The 24724-nt window shown below is 47.3% G+C and overlaps 1 protein-coding gene across 1 annotated transcript in view; it reads left to right on the forward strand.

Moving 5' to 3' along the window:
* The window catches only part of Adamts2 (ADAM metallopeptidase with thrombospondin type 1 motif, 2), a 156058-nt gene that overhangs the window by 90080 nt on the left and 41254 nt on the right, over window positions 1-24724 (forward strand). The window contains exon 4 of the mRNA XM_013030891.1: window positions 21338-21540. Within this exon, the coding sequence (XP_012886345.1) occupies window positions 21338-21540 (203 nt within the window). The remainder of the gene's footprint in view (window positions 1-21337; window positions 21541-24724) is intronic.

The following is a 24724-nucleotide window of genomic DNA, read 5'->3' on the forward strand; positions in this document are numbered from 1 at the left end:
TCTCAAAATTTACTCATTTTTCCATTAGCAATTTTTCTATGATATCTCCAGATGTGAATCTCTGCATTTTTGCTACTGTAAATGTATCAGGCTTCTTGGATAGGTAGACTTAGTTTAATTTTAAAAAGTTCAATTTAGGAAGTTTTTAGCCACCATTGTATCCTTTTTGCCCCTTTGTCTCTAGTAGGAATATCTGATACTCCTACTAGAACTAAGCTTATCTCTTAATGGTGCCCCACTTTTCTTATCAAATCTTTCACCACCCACATCTGTCCTTCAGATTATACAGTGTTTGTTTACCTACTTGAAGATTCTTTCTTTTGTTTTTCAGTGCCAACATTGCCATTTAGGTTTTTAAAAATAATTTCTTTTGCTCTACTGATATTCTTTATTTGATAAGAAATTGCTATTGTAGCTCCCTTCTTTAAATCACATTCTTTTTGTTGGTGGTGGTGGTCACTAAACATAAAAAAAATGGCTGCTCTGAACTATTTGTTAAATCTGATCTGGGCCCTCTTACAAGCAGGTTCTGTCACTTGCTCTTTTCATGTGCATGGGTCACACTTCTTCATTTGTATATCTCATTTGTTGTCTTTATTGAAAAATAGGACATTTTAGGGAATACATCATAGCAATCTTAGGTACTGATTATCTTGAGTCCCATTTCCCCTCCATAAGGCTTGTTGTTTGCTTGTTTATTTATTTATTCACTTGCTCACTTATTGACTTGCCTTGACCTGGGCTAGGTGGAAAAAACAGCCGCAAACTCTTAGCTACACTTGCCAGGAATTTAGCCTCCATGACTTCAACTTGGAGGGAAGAAGAAATGCTGACAACCAACCTGTCCCAGTGAGATACTGTATCTGTTAGGTGAGATGTCAAGGAAACCCAAGTCCCATGTCCATGTTTTGGTCATATGCACCTAAGCAGAAACTTCCTGTAAGGCTCATCTGTTGAGAACTGGAGCTACTGGAAGAGTCTGGCTTGAGCACCGCAGACTCTTATCTTTCTTCCTGAGATTTTTCTCATCAAGACTTGCTAATTTTTTTTTTGAGTAAAAGAAGTTCCTTTATTTGTTGTATGCCTTTAATACAATTACCAGAGACTTTAAATTGTTTATTTATTTATGTTGTAATACTGCTTTACCCATTTTTCTGGGGAGCACATCAAGAGTCTCTTTTTTCCCACTGTTGCAGAGATATAACTCGTGGAACAGGTGGTTCTTAACTTCTTTTTAGAATTGCAGCAATGCACAGGGTTGAGGACTCCATCTGTCTGGGTCTTACAAGGTGTAATTGATAGAAATCCAAATCCAATTAAGCCATAGAAAAAAATTCATTGTCGCATGTAAATGAGACACAGGCACATCTGGCTCAAACGAAGCTCTGAGTTTCTCTTTTGTTGGAACTTGGTTCCATTTTTTGTACACTTCCTTCTCAGATTGACACTTAAGGTAGAGAACCCAAGCTTATATGATGAGCTTTTTGACCCAGAAAGGGACTTCTTAAAACAACAACAACAAAAACCCTCTCCTTGTCCAGATTTCAATGAAGACCACTGATTAGCCTCATTTCAGTCTAGATAGCATGTTAGGTAGGTTATGTTCCTCCCCTAGGGGTAAGGTGGGTGTGATGTCCACACCCATCATAGCTATATCAGGTGATACAGTCCCTGACTCTTCCTCCAATAGAAAAAGCACAGAGCCTTCCATTTGTCCCCTTAAAAAAACAAAACAAAGTAAACAAGACTCAAGAAACAAAGGACCTCCACTCATCTGGTTGTATCATTACTAAATGACCCCATGCTGCTGACCACATGTATGGTATATATGTGCACATCAGAGGGAAACTAGGAGGAGGACACAGAAAGAGAGGGAAACAGGGAAAACATACAACAGCAGGACTCATCAGCTATACTGGTCATTGATCAAAACGAACTAAGCAATTCAATGGCAGTGATGGGAGGGAGGGAATGAGCGGGAAAGGGAACAGCTGACACTAATCAAAAGGAAAGACATGTACATATCACCTGATGTGGAAGAAATAACTGTATTGTCAAAGCTCATAGAATTCACAAACTTTATAGACCACGATAGACAATTTGCCCCATGAAGATTAGAATGTGTTTGTGACTTTAACTAAGTATCACTATTTCACAGTACTGTGAATTTTGTGTAATCACTTAATCACAATAAAAATTGCTATAAAAATACATATAGTTAGGCACATACACAATTTTGCATTTCTAAGCAGTCCCACAATTATAATGGTTTGGCTTAGGATTTTTTTCTTTACTTTATGATGGTACAGAAGCAGTGTGCATTCAGTAGAAACTTTGCTTCCTATTTAGTGTTTGGATCATCATCATCATCACCGAGACTAGCACTTTGTGGTGTGATGTTCTTTCCTCATTCTGCATAGTGGAAGTGAGCCGCTCCATCCCAAAAGGATATGACCTATACTCTACAGTACACTATATTACTAAGATAGATCCATTCTGTAGGGCCAGTATAGTAAACCCATTTTTGAGTTTCAAGTTATGATAGGTTTACTAGGACATAACTCCATCATCAGTAATTAAGTTTCATGCCCTGCAAATCTCTTTGCCATACTCAGAATCAACAACAAAAGTTGCTAGAGTTATCTCTTTTGATGGCATTTTTCATGCAAAAAATAAATAAATACAGGGCAACTTCCTTTAAAACTGAACTAAGTTCAAATTGCACAAGTCAAAGAAGAAAAAAAAAAACAACACAAACTTGAGTTTTGCCCAAAAGTAAACTTCTCCAAGAAGATTGTGGTCTCTGGACTTTCATAAAATGGAAATTACTGAATGGCCTTTGACATGGCAATTTTCACATCATTTTGAACATCAAATTGATTTTGACTCTCTGTCTGGATGATAGAGAGGCCGAAAACTCTGACTCATGGGAGCGCCGAATAACAAACCCAGTTCACCCAGCCCTGCTATGTGAGAGGGATCTCACTGGGTTGATTTACAGTTGCTTCATTTTCCACAAATATGAGGTTATCTTTGACAAAGTGTGCCAGGCTGAAGCTAGGCTGGGGCAGTAAACACTGGCCATTGGTCCATGTCACACAGGAAAGATGATATAAAAAGTGTGTATGCCATTCTAAGGGGTTGCTGGGTATCTTGCACATGTCCCTGCTGACATAGCAACAAGACCTACACCATGGGCCTTGGTTTATCTCACCCATGTAAACTCACCTGTCCTAAGATTCATGCCAAGTATTCCCATCAAATGCTCCTACAATTGGGGTTTCATCCTCTTTCACAAAGCTGGGAAGTACATTCCTGAGTTGAACCATGCCCTTGATCAAGACTGTCTTTTGCAATGCCTATTAGAGTTCTACAAGGAGAGGGCATAACATCATCAAGAACTCTCCAACACCTCCAGTATGTTTGCTGTAGAATGTTCAAGGCCTCTGCAGAGCATGGAGGGAGACGTAAAGCTCTGGCTAAACAGCACCCTCATTGTCTGATGGGTTTCAGGAGAGAGAAGGGGGGAGACAGAGAGAGAGAGAGACAGAGAGAGGGAGAGGGAGAGAGAGAGATCTGGGTTTCTTTATTTCTGTTTGTTTGTTCTTCCTTTGTCAAATACCTTGAGGTACAAGAAGTACTAGGATTCTATCTTGGAAAACTAAGGGCTGGAGTTAAACCAGAGGACATGGCTGTTCCAGGTTGCCTCCTTTTTCCTGACATATTCCAGACAAAGCAAGAAGGACTCCAAGAAAGACCCAGAAGCTCCTCCTTAGGAGGAGCTTAAATTCTACCAATAGAAATTCTACCAATTCTTAAATTCTACCAATAGAAAAGTGTTTTGTATGATGTCTGTGTTTTATATCCCTTATCTAGAATGCTTGGGACCAGAAAGATCTCTGTTTCTGGAATGTTTTTTTCAGATTTTTGGAACATTTACATTGATTTAATGAAATATCTTGGGGAAAGGACCCAAGTCAAATACAACACTCTTTATATTTTATATACAATTACATCTATCACCCAAAGGTAATTTCATACAATATTTTCAATGCCCTGGGTCCTGATAGCCAACCCATCTCAGGGGGACAGGGGTGGAATTTTCCAACTGTGTCATCTATGTCATTACTCAAAAAAAGAGTTTGGAAGCCAGTGGCTCACACCTGTAATCCTAGCTACTCCAGAAGGCTGAGATGTGAGGATTGCAGTTTGTAAGCCATCTGAGGCAGAAAAGTCTGTAAGACTTTTATCTCCAATAAACTACTCAGAAAAAGGCAGAAGTGGCACTGTAGCTCAAAATGGTAGGGCACTAGCCTTGAGCAAAAGAGCTCAGGGACAGCTTCCAGGCCCAGAGTTCAAGCCCCCAGGACTGGCAAAATAAATAAATAAATGAATAAGTGAATAAATAAATAAATAAATAAAAAGAGTTTGGAACATTTCAGATTTTGAGCATTGGCATTAGAAATGCTGATCCTGTGCTGGTTTTTTTTTCACACTTTTTTAAAGACAGCATGTAGAGACAGCAATTGGGTTCTAAATTCTGGTAAGTCGCAGCACATCAATCTATTATTTTATGGAAATTTGAATAAAAACGTTAGCGAAACACCATGTATGATCCAAAGTGACTTTAGAGATTAGAAACAACACGTTCTTCAACTTATCCTCCAATCTATCCTTTGATTTGCTTGTTGAGTTTTTCTTTTCTTTTTTTTTAAGGGGGGTGGCAGGGAGTGGTAACAGGCTCTGAATTCGGGGGCTTGGGCTCACTGTCCTTGGCTTGTAACTGCCTTTCTCCATCCTTCCAGCCCCTGGCAACCGCTAATTCATAATTGTTGCTGTGTATTTGACACAACACCCACCCCCCTGTCTGTGCGGGATTCATTCTATGATGTTCTATGGATGTCTGAAAGTTCACAGTACTGAACCCTATCATCCTACACATACATAGCTATGACAAAGCTTAATTTATAAATCCCATGCCTTAAGAGGTTATCCACAGTGACTGACAGTAAAATAGAACAACCACAACAACGTACTATGGTAAAAGCTATTGGAAACACATGAATTGTTTGTTTTGGAAATTTCCATTTATATATCGGAACCATGTTTGACCTCACATAACTGAAACCATGGAAACTGGATAACCAGCCCATAGGGGTGGGAGCCCAAGTATGCTCATTCCATATTTATCCTTCCGGGGTTCATGTGTGTGTGTGTGGGTACAGATGCACACATACAGTCACAGACTAGATGTGCAAGACTGGCTGGAATTCCTTTCAGTTTTTGAGAGGCTCTTTGTCTTATAAAATGGAGGGCTGTCAAACCAGTATGAGAATGGTAGGGTTTGTTTGTTTGTTTTTGTGTACGTCCTGGGGCTTGAACTCAGGACCTTGGTGTTGTCCGTTAGCTTTTTTTGCCCTAGGGTAGCACTCTATCTCTTCAGCCACACTTCTGTCTTCATGGTTAATTAGAGGTAAGAGTCTCATGACACTGGGTGTCAGTGGCTCACACCTGTAATCCTAGCTACTCAGGAGGCTGAGATTTGAGGATCAGCCCAGGCTGAAAAGTCACTAGGAGACTCTTCTCCAATTAACCACCAGAAAACCAGAAGTGGCACTGTGGCTCAAAGTGGTAGAGCACTAAGGCCTAAGCACAAGAGCTCAGGGACAGCACCTAGGTCCTGAGTTCAAGCCCCATGACCAACAGAAAAAAACAAAGAGTCTCATGGATTTTCCTGTTCAGGCTGGCTTTGAACCTTAATCCTCAGATAGAGTTAGTGGGTCCATACTCCCTCCATGCTTCAGACTCTCGATGCCCACATGCACAGTTTTGCCAGGGCCAATGCTACAGCTGGTACGTGTTTGAGGCTAGGTCTCCCTCTGGCCTCTACAGAGCGTGTCCTGCAGTGAATGACTTCAGGATTCTGTAGGCTTTGCATAGCAGAGCCCAGGGAAGCAGTTCAGGGTCAGTGTTTAGGTGGGTACCCTAACCCTAACCCTCTGCCTTGCTCACCTGGCATGTCCATCCTACTTATGTCCTACCTTACTGCTCTGTCCATCTGCAAGCCCCAACCACTCTTTCATTCTGCCCAGGATGCCCTGCCCCCCAGTCTCTAGCCAGCCTTGCTCCTTGGGCTCCATTCTCCCTCCTCCTTCGGGGACCTCCTCTCTTGCTAGGCCACTTAATCCTGTGATATATATTTCCTCTGGCAGGCGGAGCCCATCGATTCTGACTCTCAGGGATTTGATTACAGTGTTTTCTAACAAAGTCAAAAGCAGATTTCCATGAGAGGTTTATAGTTAAGTAATTATGGTGCTTTGATGTTGTGTGCCAAGTCACAGAAATGTAAAGGCGGGGGATGAGGGGGGGGGAACAAGGATATCAAGAGAAAAGGTCAAAAAAATTAAATTAGAAGGAGGGAAGGGAGGTGAGCGTTATCAAGGGAGCCCCGGCGGGCTAGCAGGGACTTCCAGCAGGCAGAGGGGATGGTAAGAAAGGGGAGTTGTAAAAATGAACCATTGCATGCTTAATCACTATTTCCCATAAGGTACTTAAGGAACGATGATGCGAACTGAACTTGGACAATTAACGTAATTAAACATTCATGGTGCCTGCTGCCCATTTCCTGCCTGGGGATATCTTTGGAAGTTAAAGTGATTTTTTTTTTCTTCTTGGAGGTGATTTCAAGAGCAGTCTAGGGAGGGAGGGGTTTCTTGAGGGCAACATCTTGGGAGGGGTGCACCCCTCAGCCCTCAGTGGGGACAGGATCCCTAAAGGAGTGCTCATGCTGATGGCAGCCGAGGCTGGCAGAAGGCTGGATGTCATTGGCATGGTTGTCATGGGGATGGGTAGAGGGCCAGTGTCTGCGACCAGTTTCCACATTTGGTCAATTTCAAGCCTCTTGAATCTGAGTTTCTGGCTGTTTCCTCCTTCGATTCTTTCAAGAAGTCAGAAGGAAGCTGAGTCTCAGGTTTTTGTTTGTGGTGGTTTTTTTTTTTTTTTTGTCATGGACTGAGCATTTAAGGGCCATTGGTCAGGTGGAGAAACTGAGGCCCAGAGAGGAGATGCCTGCCCTGGTCAGAGAGCCGTGGCAGGGGATTAATATCCAGAGAGATATTGATCTGATCTCTCTGCTGATGGGTGCCCTTTCACCTCTTAGGAGTGTGTGGGGAGCACAGAGGTTCCCAGACTGATCTTTTAGGAGACTTCTGTCCAGAGTTGACTTGGAACTAACTCCCTGGTCACAAAAGGGCATGGAGTATGGGTGTCGACATTGACTAAGGTAACAGGTGTAAATGCATCCCCTGGGACCCAGCACCCTCTAGGTGTCCCGTAAGCATTCAGGAATAGAACTGGCAGGGCCATGCCACCAACTGGGTTCAGCTGGATGGGTCAAGGACAGGGACATCAGACCCAGGGTCCCATTCTACCAGTCTTGGCTGCTCAGCTGCAAAAGGTACCAAAGGATGCAAAGCAGTAGTTGGGGAGACTCTTTCCATATCATACCCAGGCACACCTTTGGACTCTGGCGGGTGGGGGAGGGCTCTTGGACGTGGACTGTAGCAAGTGCACCCATTTGCTGCTTGGTGGCCAGGGAGGACAGGAGAGCTGGCTGGTGTCCAGACAGGATCCTGTGGAGGAGGTGAGCCGAAATCAATAACCACTCTCTCTGTCCACTGGCACACTCCTATTTGCAGTCATTTGAACTTATTTTTTAATGTTATCACCCAAGGCAACCCCACAGCTGGAACCTCCCCAGACCACCCTTCAGGCCAAGCCTCTCTCCATGGGGGACACCTAGCTCTTTCTCACAGCATGGTTACCCTGGCCTCATCTGCCCTCATTCCCCGTGCAGGGTCAGTCACCCTCTATAGTGTCCTTTCAAGTCTTTGGTCATAGACATTTGTCTCATTCTGCCTGCCTAGGCTGGGGAGGATTAGACAGTCCCCTAAGAGCTTCTGAAGCCCCATGCCTGCCTTCCTGAGTCCTCTTCAGGGGTGTAGCACCACGGATCTGGGGACATAGGTCCCATTCACTAACTCTGTGGTCTCAGTCCTGACTGCCCCCTGGTTGTCTTTACTGTCAGCCAATGGCATCAAGCTCTCCCCACCCCTACCCCTGAGGGTCTCAGTAATGAGCTCCTCAGTCCTCACATCCTGCCATGCCCAGGCCTATGCCTAGAGGCAGTCTAAGGGGAAAGTGCCATACTGTTTCCATCCCAGGTCTCCGCGGTTGTCAGGGTGGCTCCCCCCGAGCTGCCAAGTGCACAGCCATCAGGGAGCCAGGCCTAACTGTGGGTCTTTGGTTTCCTTGTGCTCCCTGGGTTGAGGCCCACCCCTGGCCACCCACTGAGTCTTGGCTTTTCCTCCATCCATGTGACTTGCTTTGTGGATGGACTGATGGATTGCAGCTGTGTGAAAGGACAAACAGCAAATCAGCCTGACTTACTGCTGTATCCCGCCTCTGAATTCCCTCCCTGCTGGCCAGGTGTTCCCGTCTTTTCTCTACAGCTAGTTGCTCTTCACCTTTCCTACTGTGTCCCAGCCACGGGTGTGTGTGTGGTTATCATCCTAGAACTGAAAGCTCTGGTTCAAAGGATTTTCTGTTGTACGTATACGTATATTTGCATTTTCATCTTATCTATTGTATGTGGAATCGCATTTCCTGTTGCCAGGTAGTATATGTTGGAGAATTCTCCTATTGATGTTTACAGCTTTTTGTTGTTTCTGCCTAGACCTTCCATTATAGGAATTGCTTATTTCAGTAGACTTTGACTTTGACTCATTCTTTCAAGTTCAGTCATTATTTCAATTTATTTATACTTAAGTCCATTTGCTTAAGGACATTTGTACAATTAAATTCTTCAACTGGATTTGCAGGTTCAGAGGATTTAGATTTTGATATAGATGGTCACATTGACTTCTGGGAGGCTGTATTCGATATATCTTTTTCTCAACACATCCCTCATGTCCATATATTTCTGTCTTGACAACCTGATGCAGGTATTTCATTTATTTTTTTTTAAAGAGTTTGAACCCAGTTGCCAGTGGCTCATATGCCTGTAATCTTAACTACTCAGGAGGCTGAGATCTGAGGATTGTGTTTTGAAGCCAGCCCAGACAGAAAAGTCCTTAAGACTCTATCTCAGAAGTGGTTCTGTGGCTCAAGTGGTAGAGCACTAGCTTTGAGCACAAAGAGGTTCAGTGACAGCATTCAGGCCCCGAGTTCAAGCCCTAGGACCAGCAACAACAATAAGAACAAAAGTTTGAACATCTTTTCATACATTTAAAAGCTGTCTGATGTTCTTTTCAAAGAACTGTCAGTTCAAATCATTTGTCCATTTCCCTTTTGGATTTCTAGGTTATTTCTTATTGATCGGCAGCAGCTTTTTACATATTAAAGGAATTAATGTTCTTTGCCTGAAGTTCAGCTGATATTGGATGAACCATTGATTATATGCAGTACTAAATTAAGACATGGAGAGAGAGAGAAAGAGTCTGGCATCCAGACTGAGTCTGTGTGTAAGCATTCCTCAGTAAGTCACATCTACCAGGAGCTGTCTGCTAGGATGGAAAAGTATATAGGCCACAAGTGGGTGTGGGCTTCTAATGGAGGCCAGGTGGGCTTCCTCTGGCTTGTCAGAATATGACAGAATATGACTGTCCTCTGAGGCTTTTCAGACAGGAAGAGGGGCCAGGAGTGCAGCCAGGTTGCAGACTGACCTAGAGCCCAGCATCGTCTCCTTGCTGAGCTTCTAAACTCCTTTAAAATTGATTGCTGATATCTCAAACTCAGAGACTTCAAAGCAAATCCAGATTTTTTGGTCTCCTTTCACAAATAAGAAGGCCCACCAACGTGGACCCTGTAGTCTGGAGACAGCCTGCCTGGAGTTCACTGGGCCCTCCTCTTCCATACTTCCACGTGGCTTTTCTTAGGGGAGCAAAATATTTCTTGGTTAAGAGTGTGAAAACAAAAGATAAGCCAAGAAGGCTGCCTGTTTCAAGGAGAAATGAGAGAGTACATATTTCCCTCTGGAAATGCAGACCATTTCCGTGTTTAGTATTAGTACAGAATGTGTCTGTGTCTGGGAGAGAGGGACATTGTGGAATATACTATCCTGGCCCTGAGAGCTACCTGAGTCCTTGCATAGCATAATGGGGGACCCTGAGGTTTGTGGAGGCTGACTTAAGGGTTGCATTTGGCCTGAGGCCCATGGCCAAAAGCATGTTGTCTGAGTGGTGCCTGCGGGTTGTGGATGCACTGGGAGCCATAGCAACGGTTCACACTGAGGGAGGAAAGGGCAGTGATCTTCAAAAGGCCCACAGAAGCAGCCATACCTCCTTTCAATATGCTATAGCTTGCACCGTGCAGGTGCAACCACCTGCAACCACCTGCAGCCTTCCCGCATCTCCCCAGCCCAGCTTGCTCAGAAGGAGTGGGATAGCTATAGTTTTCCTTGCATTAAAAGGTGGAATTAGCCCAGGTCATTTATGTTTTTGCAAAGCTCCTTGGAGTTGCTTGGGGACCTGGAAGGGAAGCCGAGTTTGCCTCCATCTTCCAAGAGGTTTCACTGTAGGGTGAGGGTGAGCTAGGAGGGGTGTTCTTGCTTGTGTGCATGTATGTGTGTGAACATGTAAGCATATGTGTTGAATGTAAACATGCCTGTGAATGTACTGGCATGTGAACAAGTGTGTGCATGTGGTAGCACATGTGTGTGCATGTCTGGATATGTGCATGTGAGAATTGTGTGAGGAGGAATTTAGAGTGCATGCATAGGTGTGAATATGAGCGTGTGTGTGTGTGTGTGTGTGTGTGTGTGTGTGTGTGTGACAGATGATTGGTGATGGGGACAAAGGCCCCCAGGCTCATATTGGAAGGTGACAGTACAGAGATCCTGGCGATGGAAATGCTTGAGGAGTAAATGGACAAATGAATGAGCGGACTTTTAAGTTTGGAGGAGCAGAGAAGGAATGCGTCCCTCTGTGACCTGATGGAGGGCCAGCAGGTGGGGTGTCAGCAGGGACTGTCCCAGCCAGAGCCAAGCCGGATCTAAAAGAAGATCAGGGTTTACTAGACAGAACGTGGTAGTCAAGATGAGGGGCCAGGTAAGAGAGAAGCTTGGTCTAGCTTCAGAGGTGGAAGAAGATGGCAAATGGGTGGGCAAGGGTCTTGGCACCTTGTCAGTCCCTTGGTTAGAGTTAGAGCAGGTATCTTCCTCAGACACTGTCACCTCATCCCATGCCATAAGCTCATTGCCCAGCTGGTACCTAGTAAGATGCTGAACCATTGCCAAAAGCTGCCTGGCAGGATCACATCAGCATTTAACCATGAGAAGACCCCCTAAACTTTTCTCAAGTAGATTCCTAGGCTTGTCCTCAAAGCCCCTGTGAAGTCCTGAGTCGCTATGGCCTGTTGAAATGGTCCTGTACCATCCATCCTCTGCAGGATGGGAGACCTTTTCTCTGCCTACTTCCCCTCCCTCCCCAGTTCTCTGGGTAGCCCCAGGATCTGAGCTTAAAGCGTGTCCCTTCACCCTCCTTACATCTTGTTTGTTAGGAAAAGCCCTGGGAGGCTGGCCCGCAGATTAAATTCCCAGGACTCAGCACTTGCTCTGCCTTCTGATCTCCTCTAAATGGGGCTGATCAAATTAAGCCCCGTCAACACTATGGTCTGACAGCCGGCTTGGTGCCACATGGGGAGCACAGCAGTGCCTCCAGGGCTTTGGGGGAGCAGGGAACCCCTGCCCTTCTCTCTTCCCCTGCAGCCAGGGGCCTTTCTCTGGCAAATGCATCCTAAGGAGAGGGGCAGGTAGTGGTCAATTTGGTTAATCACTCCTACCTCCGGCCTTGCAGGCACCAAGTGTCCATGAGAAGACAAACAGGAGGTAAATTCAGCATCTTTACATTGGGAACAAGGGCTCAGAGCTACATCTGCCCTGGGATGTCTGTGGCAGATCTGCAGAGCACACCCTGGGATTCACCTGTGGGAGAGGCAAGCTCAAAGGAAGATGCTCACAGCCAGACTGCCCATGGAGGACAGGAGAGAAGCCAAGCAGCAGGCAGGAAGGCCAGGCCTGGCTGTGTTCCAAGTAGGGGCCAGGTACAGCATGAAAAAGGCAGGTGGTTTGGGGGTCTGGCAGCCAGAAAAAAAGGAGGGACAAAGGGGTGGTTCCCAACACTTGCTGGGAGAGAGCAGAAGTGTTCTGCGTCCTAGGCCAAGCAGGCTATGAGAAGAGAACTAGAAGAGGGGACAGCTCAGGTGGCCTCCACACGACATTCCTCTCAGCAGATCCAAGACGCTGCTCACCCTGCCAGGTGCCCACCCTCCCCATCCCAGGAAGCACTGGGAAATGGGCAAATCCCATGTGTCTCCTGGACGATCAGTCAGGAAGCCATACTCCCCAGGGACCTTGAAAACAGGAGGAGTGAGCCTACTGTCCAATCTACACTTCAGCTCGGAGTATCTGACAGTTCCCATGAATCCAGACCTGGGGAGGGAGGGAGGGAGGAGAACTCAATGGTCTGGGAGGGCAATGGGTGGCCAAGTTTGCTCAGTGCTGAAGCAGAAGCATTTTCCTGCCTCTCCCAGTGCCTGTCAAAGCTCCAGTTCCCAGATCCCTCACTTATTTTTTACGGTGGCTCTCTGTGGGTGTTTATGGCCACCAGGTCATGATGGAAATAACTCTGGGACCAGTTCCCAGCATGACCAGGTGCCCTGGTGCCTTTAGCAGCTTCCTGTCTGCTCGGCCCCAGTGCAACTGCTTCTGAGGTCATCATCAGGATTCTGGGATGCACTGGACGAAGTTGAATGCTGAAGCCAGACAAGTGCGTGCCCCTTACCTACCTGGCTACTATTTCACACCTGGGCTCATTTCTTTACCAGATTAACAGGGAGGGAATTTTTGCAAAAGCCTTCTCAACCTCCCACTTAGTCCATTTTCTGTTACTAATAACAGAATACTACAGGCTGGGTAAGTTATAAAGCAAAGAGGTGTTTTTGAGCAAACAGTTCTAGTCCAAGGTCAAGGGGCCACATCTAGTGATGACCTTCTTGTCATAGAGTCCTGTGATTCAGGGCAACTTGTGGTGAAAAACCTAACCAAATTGGTTTCTATAGCAACCTGCTTCCAAGGTCACTCACTCACCCGTCAACCCATGAGTTGGATGTAGATGAATGGCTGCATCCATGAGGACAGATCCCTATTCATCTCTTGAAGCCTCTACCTCTTAATATACATCTTATAATGAGGGTTCAGTCTCAACTGAGCATTGGAGGGAAAAAAAAAAACACTGACCACATCAATGTTGCTAAAGTCATCTTCATTGACTTCAACAGTGGGAACGTTTGACTGTCATGCTGCTCTTAGATATCTAGAGAATACTTCCTCATAGGCAGGTGTCTTGGGGGTACACGTGGCCCACTCTGAAGCATCACAGAATGCCCAGCACTAGCCAAGAGGAGCTGTGTGCTCAGCACCTCCGTGTGCCTAGCAGAAGACAACTCATTCACTCAGGACTAGGGAGCACTGGAGACCTCCTGCATGAGTTAGTAACCCACCCTACGGTGCCTTCACATGTTCTACTCGACTAACATCTTAATGAGTGAGAAGGGAAGCTGAAGTTGGCAGGTTTGGGGGATTCAGAGATTAAACAGGGCACCATCGATTCCTGTTGAAGGCATGGGTTAGGAGGTTTTAGAGACTCTTGGAGAAGGAGACATCCTTGTGGGGAAGAAGGAGACAGACCCATGTGTGCATGCAGGCACCAGACCCCCAGTGGGGAGCAGATGGAGGAGGGTGGGGGACATTCAGAGGGTGAGATCCCTGATGTCCAGGAAGCTTGCAGATGTCCAAATCAGGGACTCTGTTCACTGGGCTAGCAACAGAGACCCACTTACCCTTATGAGATGCTTTTATAAGCCGTGCACAGGCTGAAGCTCTGGCCATGTGGGGCTTTGCATCGTTGGCCACCAGCACCCCACTTACCAGTCACATGCTTCCCCCACATTCAAAACGAAATCCCAGGGAATCCTCCCTTCTGTTGGGACCTGTGGGTGTCTATGTTTTGTTCTGAAGTTCACAGTAAATATTTTCATTAAACGATCTGTTAAGTCTCTCCATTGGCTCCTACCATCTGGCCGCTGTGTGTTGGGGAGCCACTGTGCAAGAACTCAGGGCCAGTTCTCCCCACCCTGGGCCTGCTGCTCAGCACACAGGAAGTTTGGTGGTGCCCTGGAGCTTGATGCGGTCCCCAGGACCCTCTTTGGCTTCAGCACCTACTCATCCAGGGCACAGCCTCCTCGACTCTCTGCTGGCAGCCTCCCCAAGTGCCTAGAGGTCCCAGTAACCAGTTGCTCCAGAAGTCTTCAAGGATGAGGGTGGGTGGGCTGTAGAAGGTGTTGGAAAGTGGTACAGGGAACGTAGGAGAGCGTGAAGGAGCTTTGGCAGTTTCGCTGCTGGTGGTGGCAGAATGAGGTGGGAGGTTTGGAACTACCAGGTGACAGCAGGTCCCCGAGCCTTGCTGCAGGGAGAAGCTGGAGAAGCTCCCAGAAGTCCTGACATCCATCACAGCCCCGCCTGCTGGGACGCAATCCCAATGGCTTTCACCCTTCCACTGGGACACTGTAGCATTCCATCCTGAGGACATGGATCAGGGGATTGAACCTGACCCTTGTCCCTGGACTTTAAGGCCACAGCTGCCTTTTTCTTCTCTCTACATGGTGGCCCCTCTACAAAGTGGGCCATGTCAGCTCAGGCAGAAAGAGTGGCAGGTCTGATGCCTCTGGATACTCCAGAAGCTCTGGCAAAAACCAAACTGTGCTGTCTAGCTGAAGCCAATACATGTGATCATGTCCGTGTGGGAGCCTTGCATGAGGCAGAAAGCTAAGGGACCTGCATAGGCACCAAGAAGTTTAGGTAGAGATGTATTCGCTGTGACCTGATTATTACTCATGGGCAAGAGAAGAGACAGGTGTGGTGGGGACACCCACAGAACACTCCCTAGAAGTTGGAAGTGTGGTATCCCTGGGGCCTACCCAGCATCCCCAGCAGCTTCACGGAGCACACGCTGGCCTGCCAATCCAGGGGAGGTCTTCTGAAGGAAGGTCACCCCTTCCGTCGTGAACTCTCAAGATACCATCGCTATGTGACTGCAGATTCACCTAAAGATGCTCGTTAAGATAAAATATGTTTACGTAGGTGCATAATCAGGACAAGGCAGGCTAGAGGCCTGTCTGGCAGCAGGCAGGCTCTTTGGAGGCACTGGAAGCAGTCTCCCGTGGGGACCATCAGCCCAGAGTCCCACTGGTGAGTTTTATTAAAAGGAGCTCATTATGATTATTTCATCCCAGCCTTTAGAACTTTATTACTGATTCTGAATTAATTTTTTGCAACTGCCACAGAAGGCTCATCCAGGGTGATTTTTATGACTCGAGGTGGAGTGGAGGAGCAGTAGCAGCTGCCCTGCAGCTCAGTTCTGTCGTTTACCAAGGAATGGGGCTGCCCCTCAGACCCTCAAGCCCCAAGCTCACTTCACTGCCTAGAGCTTCCTTGGGGAGGAAACGTCTCCTGCCTCTTACTCTGGGGTACGCCTCAGAAGAGGCTCCACCAGGGCTGAGGGGTGAAGGGCACTCGATGGTCTCCCCCAGATCTTCCTGGCCTGCTTGGCACCCACTTGCCCTCATTAAGCCACTGGGCTTTTGCTACCAGGTGACCCATTACTTCCCGGGTACTTGTCCTGACCCCCTCCCCCTACACACACACACACACACACACACACACACACACACACACACACGAAATGTTGGAGAAAAGGGAAGGAGGAAGGAATAGAAGGAGAGGCTGAAATAGACCAGAGATACTCTATATTTTTAGGATATGGACCATAATGGGTTAAGCAATGTCCAGCCTGCAGAAGGTACACTGGACTTCTACCATTTCCTATCATTTACTGATTTTACTTACTATCTTAACATCTGGCCAATTATTCACAGTGTACCTCTCAATGAGGATCCGAGGTAATTAGCATCAAAGCAGAAGACAGGTTGAGTGGATGAGTCTCCAGGTCATGGGTTGAGTAACAAATGCTCTTCTGGGAGATAACAAAGGCGCTTCTGGAGAAATTGTGAGCTGTCCCCAGAGTCTTGGGAAATCCAAGGCTCTCCACAGTTGTAGACCTGGCATGGCTGAGGTGTGGATTGGATCCTTGAAAGCTCAAATATGGTCAGAGAAAAGGGTCTGGCCCTGTCCTCTGCTTCTAAGTGTGCTGTGGTCTTCCCCAGCTCTGATATCATCCTGCAAGTCACATGTGTGTGCTGAGCAGAGCAGGAGAGCCACAGCAGCACATGGTCGAGTCAAGTCAAGCTCTCCTGGCTATTCTCTTCTTCAGCTAAACAACATAGGCCCCTGGAAGGTGGGGTGTTGGTGATGTTTGAGCCTCTTGGGTTGCACTGCTGCAGTGTGGTTCACTTGCCTTCCACATCTGGAATAGAACTGTCCGCTGTGGATCACATTTTAATCCTTCTTCCAGGGGATTATGTTGTCATTTCTTCTGTATTGGATTGCTTGTTTGCTGTGTTGTGCCTCATAGCCAACTCTTTCCGGGTCACCTCGTTTTGTTTGCTGGAGCACATCCTTCAGTAGCTTTTTTAGAACAGGTGCTTGACAGGTACATGTTCTGGCAACTCATAGGTATAAAATGTCTTTGTTCCACTTTACTACTTGATTAAGAATTTGGATGTAGAATTACAGCCTTCAGAATTTTGAAGGCCTTGCTCCCTTGCGTTCTTGCTTCTGATGTTACTTTGACAAAGTTGAAGCCATTCTGACTTGAGTCCTCTGTGATCTCTTTTTGTCTCCTATAGACGTTTGTAGAGTCTCCTGTGCCCTGAAATCTCACAATGCAGATCTGTTTTCCTTTACTGTGCTGGGTACTAACGGAACTCCTTCATTCTAGGAATGACACCTAGTTACAGCCATTTTCTTGAATTATTTCATGAATAACCCTCCCCCCCACACACACACATACCCTTCTATTTTTTGGCAGGATTGGATTTGATCTCAGGGCTTTCTGCTTGCTCTCTACCACTTTGTCCCTCCGCTCATGCCTCTATCCCTTTTTGCTTTTGTTGTTTTTCCAACTACGCCACCCCTCAAATGGGGGTAAGGATGAAGGCAAGGAGCCTTTTCCTCATTCTAAGTATAGATTGGCTATTGGAAGTGACAGAGCTTTGTCACCTGTGATACATGCAGTTGTTTCAGGGACCTGGAGGCCGTAGGGTCATTCCCAGGAAGCTGGTAGGCACACGCCTCGGCCCCTTAGCTCAGGAGGACAGGCAGCAGCCTGGGTTTCGTGGGCCCACAGTTGAACTTGGCCACTGTGGTCCAGCCATTCTCCCGGATGGCGATTGCTTGTGTTTCCCAGGCAGGAATTCATCTTTTTCTATCTCGTCCTCTGCCCAATCTGTTGTGGACTTTGTTAGTCTTTCCTTTCCATGCTGAAGACTCTCAAACTGGAGATGGCTCTTGGAAACAGTTCCTGCTCTGTCATCCTTCACTCAGACGTGAGAAAAGAGAGTTCCGGCTGCCATCTGGAAGGGGCCCCAGGCACAGGGAATACCTGGACAAAACACCTCTTCAATCACTCATTTAAAAGATGAGTCCTGGCTGGGCACTGGTGGCTCATGCCTGTAATCCTAACTACTAAGGAGGCCAGGGAAAGAAAGCCGATGAGACTCTGATTTCCAATAAGCTACTAAAAAAAGTTGGAAATGGAGCTGTGGCTCAAATGGTAGAGCATTCGCCTTGAGCAAAAGAAGCTCACGAACAACACGAAGGCCCTGAGTTCAAGCTTCAGGACCAGCACAAAAAAGTGGGGGTTCTTATAACCGATGCCTTCCCTTGCAGGGAACCTAAGCCTGCCAAGTTGTCATTGCTGGGGTCCTGGTTTTCTCTGTCCACTTGACTTCTTGTTGGGGAGGCTGCACATGCAGGAAGGGGGCTGAGGAGCAGCATGGCTCCTGCTTCTACAGGAGAATGGCAAACTACATCTACAGTTCAGTAGCCAGCCTGGCGCAGGGATGAAGGATGGATGGGGCAAGCTTTGGGTCATTGTGGCTTACAGGACTAGGCTGTAATCTTATGAGAGCCTGCAGAAGAGGGCAGAATGTCTGCTCTTGGCTAGAAAGGAACTAGTAGAAGCCAGGCCAGAAGCCAAGTGCAGTGAACGGCCGCAAAGGCTAAGGCCAATGTCAAGGAGATCACTAAGAACCACACAGGAGCTGGCAGCTTGGCCAGCCCTCCTTGCAGCAGTAATCCCCTGAGAGATAGACCTGGGCTTCAGAGTCAAGCTTATGGTGATGAAAACCAAAATGGTAGCCATGGCTGATGATGGTACCCATGGCTGGCCTGCCAGAGGCTGTTGGCATGGAGGGTTCATGTGGCTCCAGTCCTGCTCTCCGTGTCCTAAGCAACCCTAAGCATCCATGGACACAACTGCAGGGGCGGTCACCTGCCAGCTAACCCCAGGGACCCTAACTTTCTGTCTTTACCTCCTGCTTTACCCCTGAGATTTGGGGCTTCTCTACAGTAGCTAGGCTTTAGGGTTGCAGGAATGTTCTAGATCATAATGTCCAAGACATCACCCCCCCACACCTCAAGTAATCATGCTGAGAATTTGTTGCCAACAATTTCGTTGTGTTGGATACGGGGCTTTGAACTCAGGCCTGAGCACTGTCTGTGAGTTTTTTTGCTCAAGGCTAGCATTCTCTCACTTGAGCCACAGCACCATTCCTGGTGGTTAGTTGGAAATAAGAGTCTCATGGACTTACCTGCCTGGGCTGACTTCAAACCACAGTCCTCAGATCTCAGCCTTCTGAGTAGCTAGGATTATAGGCATGAGCCACGGACACCCAGCTGAAATGGATATTTCTAAAGGATCTTTAGGAAGCTTTTTGGATTCAGTTCAGCTGAAAACCAGGCTTGCTTAGCAGAAGTGCTTTGAGACATGACAAGCAGCCCAGGTCTGGCCTCAAAGTGGTCCCCACATCCCTTGTAGGGGATGTCTGGAGAGATCACTGCTCCAAGGCCTTTGGAGGGGACCAGAGGGAGTCGAGCGTGACAAGTGGGTAGCCTGGCAACCCAGGCCTCATGTGCTCTATCTGTAAGTGTAGTCTCAGTTCATAGCCCTGGCTTATCTGAGGGCTATCCTCACTAATTCCTTAGGAGAACGTGGATATTCTAGATAGCTTTTAATGTTAACTCGCCTATGCTTCAAATATTATCACCCGCAAAAATGCTGCATGGCTCTAAAGAGAGCCTTGGTGGTCTGGTTTTGTCCTGGTGGGGTGTGGGGGGGGAGACCCTTAGCTTAATAGAGGCAGAGGTCATGTCCAGCCTCTCCCCAGGGGAAGACTTTTCTATGGAAATTACCATCTTTCTGCTTCTCAAGGTGGTTCTGAAGGTGAGCTGTCCCTGCTCGTTGAAAATGCAAAGAAATAAATGTATAAAAATAGAGTAGCAATTCCTCAACCCCTCTGTCAGGTTTAAGTCCCCAGCATCTCCTCTGGGAGCAGCAGGGATGGCCCTGAATCATCTCCAGGCAGCTCAGCAGAGCCTCAGCTCTGCATGGATGATGTCCCTATCCCTGTCTCTGGGATAGCCCTGATAGTTGCTGCCATGTGTGTGCAAGTGTACAAGTCCATTGCATGCACATGTGTGTGTAACTGTGGGAATACTGCATGCACACGTATGTGCCTTGCATGCACATGTATGCAAGTGTGCAGGTACATTGCACGCAGGCGTTCATGTATGCATATGCAAATGTGGGTGCATTGCACATATCCACGTGCACATGCACATTGGATGCACATGTGTGTACAAGTGTATGAGGGCATGTATACTCACATGTGCAGAGTGGGCCCAGGTCCCGCAGATCCCAGGAGGTATAATAAGTACTGAGGCAGCTTCCCTGCACCACCTCATCAATCATCTCTGTTCCTCACTTCTTGGTCTTGCCCACAGCCAAGCTTCAGGCTTGAATCCCTAACATGCTAGTTAGTTTGTCTTGTCTGAGACAGTCAGAAGGATGTGAGGCATTTGTTTGTGGCTAAGAATCAGCCACACTGGGGTTCCATCAGTCTCCACATCTGTAAAATGGGGACCAATATTCCTACCGAGGATGTCTGTTATCTGAATGGGCGAGGAGGCATGCTAGTGGCTGGTGTGTAACACAGGACATGGAACCAGGTATCTCCATTCCCTTCAGTGGCTTGGCTCAGCCTCTAGCCTTCCCAATGCTTTCTCAGGGCGAGAGTGTCTAGGATCATCAAGAAGATGCCACTGGACAACATGACCTGTGGCCTGGCCTGGCTCTGATAGAGATCGTGGCAGCAGGGTAGGGGTGAGCAGGGCTTCCAAGGTTCTGGTGTTGGATTTGGCAGGCAGAGGGTGATGTGGAGCTTCATCGGTGCTGATGGTCACTTGGTGAGTCTGCTGTCATCTCAGGCGGTGCTGGCCGGGGAGGGCTGGGCGCTGGAGCTCTGGCCCATGTTGAGCTCTGCGCTCAGTGAGAAGTTGATGGAATTGATGGAATAGAAACCCTATGCAGGTAGCAGGGACAGCATTCTGGGGCCCTGGGCCTGATGGGCATCCAGGCCCATCCTGGACCCTTCTGCTGAGCCTGCTTAGGCTCCATTCTCCTACATGGCCAGTTTATAGCTGGAGGGCAATGTCTGCCACATCAGCCTGTTAGGAACTGTCACAAAATGGGCGCATGTTGGTCCCTGAAGTACTAAATCAGCACTGGGGCAGACTTAGTCCACCAAAGTGGATAAGAAGCAGGCATGGGAGCTTTTGAACTCAAGTGAAAGACTGAGCAGAAAGTTCAAAGAGGATCCAGGCCAGAGACTCAATGGGCTAAATCTCAGTTTCCCCAGTTGTAACAGGTTGACAACAGACAGCCCATTGGGAGTGCTAAGCAGAGTCCCACTCTCTTCTCCTATACCACCTCTATTCTTGGCACACCTGTTGCCATGCACCAGCCTTGGGATCCCTAATGGCCATCCCGGTACTGGGCTGAGTCTCAACCTCAGGCCACCACTGCCAGGGTTGTGGCTGGAGTTGAGACTGGTGCTGAGGAAGGGGCTGGCCTTGATGCCATGGAGGAAGTGCTTTAGGGGCTACCGATTCCAAGTGGCCTGTCTTTGTCAATACTGCTACTCTGGGTTTCAATGAGGTGATGGTTGGCCTGGCCAGGGCTGAGTTGCATCCTGGGATTTCGTTGTGCTGGGGTCTTTGAGGAGGTGCTAGGCTGCTGCTGGAGATAGTGTCCTCTGCTTCTAGGAGCCTCCTGGGGAAACCTGGACAGCCTGAGCCGAGCCCTGGGTGTCCTGGAGGACCGCATCAATAGCTCTAGGCGGAGAACACGCAGGCACGTGACAGATGATGACTACAACATCGAGGTCCTGCTGGGCGTGGATGATTCTGTTGTCCAGTTCCACGGGAAGGAGCACGTGCAGAAGTACCTACTGACACTAATGAACATCGTAAGTAGAGCTGGCTGGGGCTTGGAGATGGGTTGGGTGACAAGGGAAGGGGTAGGTGTAGATGGAACATTGGGGCCTGGGCAGGGCTGCAAGGGCCGAGGACCAGGACTGGAGCAAGAATGAGAAGAACTGGTGGGTGAGATTCTTCAACACTTCCGGTGGCCAGCAACTTGGAGGCGCCCTGAGGGGAGAATACTGGTGGGAGAGAAGGCCAAGCTGTGGCCCTGGGTGGAGCATTGTGAGGAAGGGGTGTGGTTTGTGGGCTGCAGGTAGACTGGAAACCCAGGCAGTTGGTAAGTTCTGAAATAGACTAAGGCTAATCAAATGGCCCAGGTCCACGTGGAGACAGGCAGGTGGACAGGAGAGGGAGATGGGCTGTGGGCCCGCTGGGCAGTTCTGCTTTGCTGGACCTGGTGCTGAGCCCTTAGGTGCTAAGCTGGCACCCAGACCCTGGTGAAAAGACACATTGGGGACAAAAGAGAGGATGTGAGGGCTGAGCACCGAAGAACGACTGCCACCAGCGTCACCATCCTCCCCTAGTCTGGGAGGAGTCATTGCCACCCCCAAATCCAACCTTCACAGTGAGACTGAAGAAGCCCTTTGCATGTGCAGAGAGCATTTTATTTTGAGGACTGTTCTTCATCTGCCCTTAATGTGGAAAATTAGCCTCATATTAATTTTAATGTAATAATAACAATATTAATAAAACCATCGAGAGCTCCATCATCGGAGTTCGCAGTATGTGGCCATGTGGGGCCTGTGCTCTGAGTCTCCAAGACAGGTTAGATGTAAAAGTCTTTGTCAGCCTTCAACATGTGAATTCTTTCCTGAAGCCTCTACTACCTTCCTACCCAGTGGGGAAATAATGCTGGTCCTTCACATCTACAAGTGTGGCATGTTCATCCTCTTTCACTGGAGAAACCACCATCCAGTTTTGCATCTTCCATTCCCACCAACAAGGCCCAGGGGCTCTGATTTCTTCACAGCCCTGCAGTGCTTGTTTATTTATTACGGTAACCATCTGGGTGGGGAATTTGTAATTAATCAGTGCTTAGACGTAAATTGCCAGTGTGGCCAGTGGCAGTTGTGAGGGGAGGGTACCATTCAGGAAGATCGGTACATGGTGCCCTCTTCTGAACTTGAACTTCGCCACTGTGAACTTGAACTTCACCACCACCACAGCCTGGACAGCCCTGAGTGTGTGGCACCTCAAGCCACAGCCCACATGGCCCTCTAAGGCTTGGCCAATGGCTCATCACAGTCCTCTTGTCAGCCCACAGATCGCAGGCATATGTGGTCATCATGAGCCAGTCTTGACTGCTAGCCTCATAGAGCAGGATTGGGCTGTGAAAGCCACCAGGCCAGCGCCAGGACTCAGAGCCTGGCCACAGAGCCCCTGGGGAAGGAGAACCCTGGGTCTGTTGATGATGATGTTCCTCCATAGACTGTGAATTCTAAAGAAATGACATTTGATGCAGAACATCAACATTCTACAAAGCCACCAAGGACCAACAGTTGCCTTTAGAAGGAAAAAAAAAATACTGACACTAACACTTCATCCAGGGTTGCCGTTCTTGATAACTCCCCCCACCCCTTTGTCTGTATGTCTCTACAGTGTAGGAGGACAGTGACAGGTCACCCAGAGCCGGTTGGGCATAGTTGTATCAGAACACTGTTTACCTGGTGTCAATAGAAGCAATAATAGATCAGCAGATCATTCAGGGGGAAAAAAATTAATCACCTACTACTCACAGACTGATTAAAAATCCAGTGCAAAATTAAAGTTTTGAGATTAAGAAGAAGATTCATCCCCAGGATCCAAAAGTTTTGCAAGGAACATACTACTGAATAGGGTACATTGTAATCAATACTGATTTTCTTCATCTTGTGTCACTGATTAAAAATAATAATAATAAAAACCCTAGGTGTTAAGTGACAGGGAATCTAAAAATCGATGCTAATTCTCAGAGTTCTTTTGGGGACTACGGTCTCACACCAGCATCAGGAGATCCTCATCTTATTTTGTGTGTGTGTGCGCATGTGTTGCAGGGTGGAGGGTACTGGGACTTGAACTTTGGACCTCAAGCTCTCACTTGGCTTTTTTCACTCAAGGCTGGCATTCTACCATGTGAGCCACACATCTCTGCTTTTCTAACTTTTCATTGGTTAAATTTGAGATGAGAGTCTCATGGATTTGTCTGCCCAGGCCTCAGGCTTCAAACTACAATAACAGTTAACTCCATTCAGAGAATCTCTCGTATGTCGTCTCCCTGGCTTTGATTATTCAGACTCCCCATTGAACCGGACTCTCCACAGTGAGTGCCTGTTCCGGCCGCCATTTTGTACTGAAGGCATTGCCCCAGGAAAGTTAATTGCCAGTCAACCATGTCCAGTGATGACACTCCTCCTCCCTTACGTGAAAGCAAATTTCTGAATCTTGAATTCACAACCGAACAGGAAAATGCCAGGACTAACTGGACCAAGTCGTCTTCTGAGTCAAACATGTCCCTTGCACAGGGAGTCTGAAAGTCTGATACCTTTTGGAAATGAAAAGTGTGGGTTTAAGAATTGTCTTGCAAAACCCAAAGTGCCAAGCGATCAAGGAGCTAGAAGACACGGAGTCCTGGGAAATACGAATAGCACTGAAATCCACCTTGATTGTATTCCATCTACAAATAAGGGACTTGCAATAGTGTGGAGGATTCTTACTTTAATATTTTTGCTGGAACCTTCTATCCTGCCTTATACTATACTTTGGATAAAATATTATATATGTTTCATTTCTTGTAAAAAAATCTACACAGCATTTCTGCCTATACATGTTGCATTTAATAATGTCAAAAGTGAGGGGGAGAGGCACGCATAGTGACTCACAGCTGTAATCCTCACCTCTGAGGAGGCAAAAATCTAAGGATCATAAGTTGAAACCCAGGCAGAAAAGTCCTCAAGACTCCATCTCTAATTAATCAGCAAATAAGCCAGACAGGAGACGTAGCTCGAGTGGTAGAGCATCAGCCAGGAGCAAACAAAGCACTCTGCCATTTGAGCCATGCTCTTAGCCTTTTGTTTTTATTCTTTTTTTTTTTTTTTTGGAGACAGAATATTACATTATTTTGCTTGGGCTGGCTTCCAACTTGCGGCTCTCCTACCCTGGTCTCCAAAGTAGCTGGGATTATAAGCCTAC

The sequence above is a fragment of the Dipodomys ordii genome, unplaced genomic scaffold, assembly GCF_000151885.1.
Source record: "Dipodomys ordii isolate 6190 unplaced genomic scaffold, Dord_2.0 Scaffold135, whole genome shotgun sequence".
NCBI lineage: Eukaryota > Metazoa > Chordata > Mammalia > Rodentia > Heteromyidae > Dipodomys > Dipodomys ordii.